General features: G+C 39.2%; 2 protein-coding genes across 2 annotated transcripts; both read right to left on the reverse strand.

Annotated features, from left to right (window-relative positions):
* Window positions 1-270: 270 nt before the first annotated feature.
* Window positions 271-2536, reverse strand: LOC149013530 (uncharacterized). Its single transcript, XM_089159454.1, has 5 exons — window positions 1993-2536; window positions 1635-1827; window positions 1467-1531; window positions 1164-1374; window positions 271-1061 (listed from the first exon to the last, which is right to left on the reverse strand). Exons 1-5 carry the CDS (start codon window positions 2304-2306, stop codon window positions 705-707), a joined length of 1140 nt encoding a protein of 379 aa, XP_089015580.1. The 5' UTR covers window positions 2307-2536; the 3' UTR covers window positions 271-704.
* A 3283-nt stretch (window positions 2537-5819) lies between these two features.
* On the reverse strand, window positions 5820-8648 carry LOC149013531 (uncharacterized). The gene is made up of 6 exons (XM_089158235.1): window positions 7999-8648; window positions 7336-7910; window positions 6968-7160; window positions 6738-6802; window positions 6442-6652; window positions 5820-6359 (listed from the first exon to the last, which is right to left on the reverse strand). The coding sequence occupies exons 1-6, from the start codon at window positions 8107-8109 to the stop codon at window positions 6000-6002; spliced, it is 1515 nt and encodes a 504-aa protein (XP_089014361.1). The 5' UTR covers window positions 8110-8648; the 3' UTR covers window positions 5820-5999.
* Between the last annotated feature and the right edge of the window lie 372 nt (window positions 8649-9020).

A 9020-nucleotide genomic window follows, 5' to 3' on the forward strand; every position in this document is an offset into this window, starting at 1 on the left:
AATTCAATAAAAGAGTTTAACTCATTTTGTCATAATTTTTTTTCTTTGTATTTAATATATTTTCTCTATTTTATAACAGTTTCACGTTTATTTTTATATTTACATGTTAATCCACTTCAATTGGATAGATATAAAATCCTTATATATTATATAGTTTAGAATGATGGTTGTGCAAACTCAAGTCACCACGTTCATAGAAATGATTCTCGTCTTTTACCTAGTAGGATAGAGGTCTGTGCTCCACTCACATTTTATTTATTTATTTATCATATATTAGAAAGAAGGTCCACTAATAGGTTTATCTCAATGTGTGGGGCACATAAACATCTACTTGTAGAGGATCCCAACTCTATACACTGTCATCCTATATGGATAAAAAGGGCGATCAATCAAGAAGCTGGGCGTGGCTGCATCCTTCAACTCTAAGCATGGATTTGAAACTTTCTTCCAAGTATTTGAAAGAAATGCTGAAATCATATAGTTCTTATGCACAAACATAAGAGTGCTCAAGAAGACCAAAAAATACATGTACCTAAATCAATGGCTTTACATAAACTTGCAGGTCCTTTGTGCCATCCCAAGAGGCATATGACCGATTAGGAATCTCTTGCTCATGAATATTTTAATGCAAATAATCCTTGACCAGTTATTTTAGGTTGTATATGATGATACTCTTATGTCGGGACCGGCCTCTCTAAATTTATTTATGTTGGCCGGCTTTGCCAATATCTCTTCTCCCATCTCTGCACCTGATTTATTGCACCATACTTTTCCTTGTAATAGGCTTCAAGCTCTTGAGAATCAAAAGGTGGCGGCATCGTGCATGGACTTGTCTCTGCTGGGAACTTCACCATGGAATCCAACATGAACATCTTCTCTCTACCTGTTGCCGGACATGCCATCATCTCTGAACATAATTCAATGGCCTTTTCAGGTACAGTAGGCTTGTATCTGAGCAGCTTCGCGTATTCATTCAACAGATGAAACATGTAATCATATACATAGTCCATTTTCATCTCATCTTGTATGAAGTCGCTTGCTGCCTTCCCAATGGCTTCTGCCTGTTGATCAGTCATTAGCAGTAAATAAAAACCCCATTGACACAGAGAGAGAAAGAGACATATATGCCAGAAGTTTCTCAAGAAAGAGAGAGAGAGAGAAACCTCTTTGGTGTGACTGTTACCCCATTCGACAGCAAATTTAAGAGATCTGCATTTGTCAACGTCGTTTATTGGCCAGTAATGACGCATGGGAAGCATACCTCTGGAGAAAAACGTGTAGAATCTAGGCCTCACCATTAGAGTAACAGAATCACAAGCTAAGATGTATTTCTCGCTAACAGACCAAGCCCATCCTTCAACGTAAATTTTGTATCTATGAAAGATATTCCCAAAAATAAAAGAAAAACCAGTTACTGATATGAACATAGAAGAAAGAAAGACAAATTTCGAAATTTGAATTTGTACCTGTGAATGCATTGATCAGCTAAACTTGATTTCTTGTAGCCCTTTTGAGATTCAGTGATCCAATCCTGCAGATTAATGCTTGCTGCTATACATTAGAGTGGTATGATCGAAGAGAACCAACCAGCAGAAGCAATGAAGGATCCAACAATAAGGAACTGTGCTCCCTACCTGTATATAGAGCCGAGCATTCCAGTCTTGTGTCTCGGATGCATTACAAGTCATGAGGTCTTGCCTTGTTGGAGCCACAAATGGGTTCCCTTTCCAATAAGCATATGGTTCCCTGTCGATCCACTTGCTCCTCTTATTTCCTTCTTTCAATTCCTCGAGAATTGCTTCCCATGGTTTTATATTAATCTCATGCCTGTTCCAAAACCAAAATTTAAGATGGGCCTAGACCTTGGGCTCAGATCAGTGAGCTGGCCCATAAACTTGAAAGTATTTCATGTGGACTTTCTTTGTAAGATCAAATGAGTACCAAAACGAATTTGAAAAAAGAAGAAGAAGAAGAAGAGGAAGAAACAATTACCAACCCCAGAAGGACCAATCGGGAAAGACAATATCGAGGGTCCAGTGGTCCCCACAATAACGGAAGAGTGGGGGAGGTGGTGCAGTCGCATTGGGACCCACAAAGTAACGTTTTTGGACGAGAGGTCTATCGTCACAATCAAACATGAGGTCCAAATCCGGCAATCTTCCAGGATACCTTCTCAACAGCTGTAAAATACCCCAAAGCGTAATCTCATCCCTTGTTTGAATTGCATCTCTGTATTTCTCTACGTAAACCTTCCCATTCAAAATCACAAGCCTGAATTTTGCTGTCCTCCTTGCTTTCTCCACCATCTCCCTTGTTATACCTGTATCTTTCCATGGCTTTAAATCCTCGTGGATCCACCTGAAATATTCCGGACACCGTGAAGAAGAAGAAGAAGTTGCAATGTTGTAACCATCCAACGACGTCGTCGTCGTCGAAAGGCTCACCGGACAAGTTCCTGTTAAGTTTCCGGCTGAAGAACAGTCGAGTGGAATTTCAGGTCGTTTTCTAGGACTGGTTGATTCTTTTGGTGCATCTATAATTCGCTTCTCACTGCTTCTATTGATTGTTTTGGTGCATCTATGCTTCTCACTGTATTTGTTGATTTTTCTGGTGCAACTTTGCTTCTCACTGCCTCAACTTCCTTTACCATGGCACTGGAACCGCCTAGAACGAACTATGAAAAGCAAGGTAAATAATAAGGTTAAAATATCCAACGGTTACCTTGCCATCTATGAGATCGTGAGGTGTAAATGCAATTATGAAGAAAACGGAGGGCTTCTTTTCTTGTCTCTCAACTTACTGGCAATATCAATCAGGACCAGCTGTGGTCCAGAGTCCAGAGTCCAGAGTCCAAAATGGTGGTGAGGGGTTAATGATTTATTATGTCAAGCCCGGTTTTAATTAGAGCTTTACTGCTAACAACACCGATCTCTCTACTCACGGGTTCACACTCAGGTGATGATTTCCAGGGCTGTTTTTGGTAAACAGAATGCTCATCTACTAAGTGGTGGTGGTGGTGGCGGCGGCTCTGAAATTCGACAACTAAATATCTTGGGGGAGTAAGAAAGTCTGGTTTTCTCACCAGATCTACCAAGAATTAAGAGCCCTAGAAACTGAAAATTCATGGAATTATTACAGGAAATGCTCAATTCTGTCGAAACTTAATTTTCCACATGTTACTCGGAGCAAAATACTTCTCCACAGGAATGGGTTTTAACTTTTAAGAATGAATCAATCATGGAAGGGTTTTAAAGGAAAGAACTTACAGTGTCAATCCAGATAGCAGAAACACAGACTCCAACGACGATGGTGAAAATGAACAGCAGGGTTACTCTTGCTTGTCTCTTGTGTCGGTTTGATAAAGGTTGAAGAAGCCCTGATGCATCACCCAACATGCTCAGGAATCCCTGCATGTTCTTTCTCATATTCTTCCGTACCCAGCTCTTAATTCTAATTCCCAGTACTATATATGCATTCCAAGAAGCTGCCCAGATGCACCACCTTAATCAATCAGATCTCTCCGGTCACTAATTCATTCCGAAGCCCAAAATCTGTACTTACTGCAGGAATCGTTTCTTCAGAATTTAATTTCCACAAGAAACTAGATCTCTCCCTCTCTCACTCTCTGGAAAAACTGGCCAGAAACAGTGAAGAAGTCTAGATAGGCGGCTACTGCTGCTGCTGGGTTCCTCCACCTCGATCGAGTGTTTCTAAACTTTCCTCTTTTATTTTGGTGAATTCACATGTGTCCAACTATAAGAAGAATCCAACTCCATCCCAAAAAGTCGCTTTCCATCAATATTAAATTCCCAGATGAACAAGTAAAGTAGAATTTCAGTGAGCTCACTCACCTCTATTTACTGTCTTCAATCGCGTTCCAATCTTCTTCTTTCCATCCATCTCTCTGGATTGCCTATAACTCTTGAAACCAAACTTGGCTGATCCATGATGTTAAGCAGATACATTTCAATCAAACAAACACCAAACAAAAACCAAAATTATCATATTGAAAATTCAGAACACTTTCCCAGATAAATTAACGGGTATGGACTATGGATATTAGTTTAATGTTTAAACCCGTAGGGTTGTATTCAAAAAATGTGACACATTCATTACCCGTGTAGTGCGCCAACTCGGTTTGTCAGTTTAGGGTTTAAACTTAGAAGATTACATTTTAATATTCTACTAATTAAATGGTATCATGCGTATGAGTCTGGTCCGGTTTGGTATTGATTGAGCTGATCGAATCGATTTTATTTTGTCACTTAGAAATTAGAATCAATCAAACCGAAAAATGCAAGCCTTTCGGTTGCCATCTAATTTGATCCGATTTTAGTTTTGAACCGTTAGCTCCAGGATGAACTGGTTACCTTTGATTGATGCAATCAAGTTGGACTTCAATTATTAAAATTGAGATAATGACTATCCACCAACCCATTAACTTACAGGAAATTGACTTCTTTCGGTAACGCTATTGTCAAGCGTACGCGTCTAATTAAGTGTTCCTTTACCTTCACGTTCACCTACAGTATTCTGATTGAATTTGGCCGGTAAGGATGAAATAATAACTAAACCAGGTTCAACCATGATTGGGTTAGACATTCCGGTCAGGACTGGTTTAAAGGTTGAACCAATAAACTTCATATGTATGTATGAATGAACTTGACGGTTATGGAAAGAGACATGTTCCCGTTAGATTCAAGATACAAGATTGTACCATACATGAAAACTACAACTGACTTAACAAGGAGGGGAAAACCCTACCATCGGACGGCCACGAAGAAAGATTATGAACAAATCCAATGGCCGAGAATAAGAGGTGAATCCTATGTAAACTAAAGCATTACACAAAGTTGAGGTATTTAAATCATTTCCCTCCATTTTCGTTATTCAATTAAGCTCTGTGGTGATCCATTATTGACTTAACCTCCAGAGGTGACTTCTTGATTGTGGAAGCGGTACACATATAATCTTGTTTTACATATATGCATTAAAGATTGATCAATATTTGAACGTATCAGATTTTGGCATCCAAAATAATAGCATAACAAAGTTTATGAACTGTCATATCACAACTTATCTATGTAATTAAGTAAATTGAACAATCACAAGATTTTCTTCATAGAAGAGGAGGTAGAATAACAATTCCGATACCTGATATCAGTCACAAAATTAAAGTTTTGAATCAAATTTATCTCATGATAGCTTGTGTAGTAACCAACTTTTCTTTCTATTTAATCATAACCTCAGATTGTTAATTTATAAAATAATGAGTAGTCCCAAAAATTAAAAGTTCAATATTTGCCTTAACACTTAAACAAGGTTTTATACAAATGAAATGATTAAGATGTTTTTGAGTTTTTTTCATTGTTCTTGTATAGACTCAATAGCTTTTTATTTTGCACAATGAACTAATATTTTTATTTTTACTATTTTAAGGATAATTTGTTAAATACTTTGTAGTGTTTGTGAATTCTTTCTACTCTGACTGACGTCTAACCACCACCTGTCGATGAGGTGTTGTAACTGCCTCCCAAATATGATAGGCGACGGACTTTAGATGGTTAAATGTCATCATACAAGATATAAATTCATTCTAAAATAGCCCTTTTTATACCTGTACCATAATGAATATTTTAAAATTTTGATTTGGTATGACTCCATTTCAATTTTAGATTGATTTCATTAAATGGTGAACGATTAAATTTGTAATAAAAAAATTAACTCAAATTATTTTGATTGCACTGATCTCAATTCTCAAATACTTAACAATAATAATTCTATTGAATAATATAATTTATGATAACAAATTTGAGGAGGTGAAGGTTGTACACTCATTATATAGGAGAGGGGCACAGTATAATTGTGGTATTTGTATCAAAAAATAATTGCATATGGTCACACTTTCCTCCTTTATACAAATTTGCAATGCATTTCGCATTCCTCTCTTTGTGTTGCAAGGCATGCAATGGCTATTGGCTGAGGTCCAAGCTTTCAGGTCACATTTCCTGATTCTCCCAATATTTTTTCTCCCATAACTCTACTTGATGTATTGAATTTGTTTTCCTCCGCAGAAAGAGTTTGAGTGATAAAGGATCGAAGGGAGGTGGCAAAGTACATAGATTTGTGTCTTCATGAGTAACCTTCACCCTGGAATCCATCATAAACTCCTTCACCAATCCTTCTGCTGAGCAAGCCATTACCTCTGGACATAGCTCGTTGGCTTGCTCAGGTACAGTGGGCTTGTATTTGAAAAGCTTACCATATTCATTCAAAAGATGAAACATGTAATCATAAACATAATCCATCTTCAGCTCCTCTTGTATGAATTCACTGGCTGCTTTTCCAATTTCCTGTGCCTGCAGCCATGTTTTCAGAGGTTTTGAGAGTAAATTTCAATACAAACACAAAAGAGGTACAATACATATTTTTAATTTCCACCTTTTTTTTGTGATTGTTGCCCCAATCCACTGCAAATTTGATGGATCGACACTTATCATCCTCCCTTATCGGCCAATAGTGATGAACAGGTTGCAGATTTCTCGTAAAGAAATCGTAATAACGAGGCTTTACCAATAAAGTGACAGCATTGCACGCTAGAATGTATTTCTCACTAACCGACCATGCTGACCCTTCAATATAGATCTTGTATCTATGTACAATATTCAAACTTTCGTGTTGGATTTCATTGACGTTCAAGGCTAGAAACAAAATGGGCAACTGGGTTATGTAATTACCTGTGGGTGCATTGCCGTGACAAATCTGATTCTTTGTATCCTTCTTGAGATTCACGGATCCAATCCTGCAAATACGCCCATTCTAGAAATCATTTTTTTGGGATAAGGAACTCTAGAAATCATGGAAAGAAGAATTTTTTGGAGCGACATAGGCATGTATACCTCTTTTTAAGTCCAAACATCGATCACAAATCAGAGAGTTGAAAAAGAAAGAAAGAGAAAGGTATGACCTGCCTGTAGAGGCGAGCATTCCAATCCATATTGTCAGAGAGATTGCATTTCATGAGGTCTTGCCTTGTCGAAGCCACATCTGGGTTTCCCTTCCAGTAAGCATAGGGTTCCCTATCCATCCATCTTCTCCTCTCGTTTCCTTCTTTCAACTTGTTCAACAGATACTCCCATGGCCTTATATTGACCTCTGCCCTGCACCACCACCAGGATCCAATGCCTCATCATTAATGCAACTTAATTCAGATTCAATCAGAGCTAGCAGGATTCTATACCAGCAAAGATGGAATTTTGAGTTTTCTTCTTTTGGATTTGGAATTGGAATTGGAAAAGGAAAGAAAGAGGAAAGGAAAAGCTTATAATATATTACCAACCCCAGAAAGACCAATCAGGGAAAACGATATCTAAGGTGGAGTCGTCCCCACAGTAGCGAAACAAGGGCGGAGGAGCGGTGGCGTTGGGTCCCCGGTGGTGGCGAGATTGGATGACCGGCCAGTCGACGCAATCGAACATAAGCTCAAGGTCCGGCAACCTCCCTGGATACCTGTTCAGAAGCTGTAGGATCCCCCACAGCGTGAACACGTCTCTCGTCTGAAAAGCCTTCACGAAGGTCTCTAAGTATGCTCTACCCTTCACGATCACCAGCCTAAAATTAGCGGTCTTCTTAGCCCTCTCCACCATCTCCTTGGTAATCCCTGTTTCCTTCCAAGGCCGCAGATCTTCATGGATCCACCGGAAATAATCAGGGCAGACTGGGCTCGAGCTCGAGCTGCTCGGTACTGAACTGCCAATTTCTGCCCTCTGGAACGTCGCCTGGAAGCCTGTTGGGCAGCTTTGAGTCTGGTTTCCTGCGGAGCAGTTAAGTGGGATTTCTACACTCCGAGGATGTCTATGAATTGCTTTCACATTCACCATCATTTCCTGCTTCGAAGCTCTTCTAATGGACTGCAAAAGGGAAACCAATGCCAATGGAAAAACAAGGGAAAAATCATTCAAAATTTTCGAGCTTAGGGGTGTTAATCGGGAAACTTACAACGTTGATCCATCGGTCACACATAAAAGCACCAATAGAAATGACGATGAGGAAGAGCACAGTAGTTGTTGTAGCAGTTCCCTTCTTTAATGCCCGGTAGATTCCCCCCATTTCGTGGTTTGGAATTGAAAATTAAACCGCAAAAGAAACAACACCACCACCATACAACTTATGCCTTGATCGTCTATCTCCTTAACTTTGATTTCCGTCTAGCTCATCTATTGATTGATTTTTGCTGCCCAAGTTCTGGCTAGCTACACAGAGATCAAAGGTTTCAGAAGAGAGAGAGAAACGATCCAAGTGGCACCCATTATTCCCAAGTCCTTATTCCCTAGCTCAAGAAAACAGATATATATGATCAAATGAGATCCCCAGTTCCAACCGAAAACCAGAACATTTTTCTTCTCTGGAAGCAGGCTAGCAGCTATGGTGTTTGACGGTGGTGGGATCCAAGTGAAGCACAAAGGCTTCCCTTTCTCTCTCTCTCTGTGAATGTGTGTGTGGTGGATTTGCGGGACGAGTGGCAATGCACAGTGAATGTGTTCGGAATTACATACAGCTATGTGGGAAGCATCCCTTCCTGGGTCGAGTGACGTTGACAAGAACGAAATTAAAAAACTTCGAAATTGCGGAATTTTCATGCCAACATTTGGAGAGTAGCCGTGTGGGTGCGTGTGAGTTGTGACTGGTGGTTGCTGGTTACCTGGCGAGGTGTCAATCTTCCACTGTTTAATTTGCTTCATCACTCAAAATCAAATTAATTAATTAATCAAATCCTAAGCTTTTGAATAAATATCAATTAATAATGGGTTGGATGGGTTAAATCAATTAATGTCGACTACTAACCTACCCAGAACCGAAAAAACATGGTCTGAAAATCCAACGCCGAATTGAACTGATCTATATCTATGCAACAAAGAACAAGAAAGTTCTTCATCCAAAAAAAAAAAAAAAACAAGAAAGTGAGACTCCCACCAAAATTAGTAGTGATCTTATCTAAACTTATTGAAATCATGCACATG

Source organism: Hakea prostrata, chromosome 6 (genome assembly GCF_041222555.1).
Source record: "Hakea prostrata isolate BN-2017 chromosome 6, UWA_Hpros_2, whole genome shotgun sequence".
Classification (NCBI taxonomy): domain Eukaryota; kingdom Viridiplantae; phylum Streptophyta; class Magnoliopsida; order Proteales; family Proteaceae; genus Hakea; species Hakea prostrata.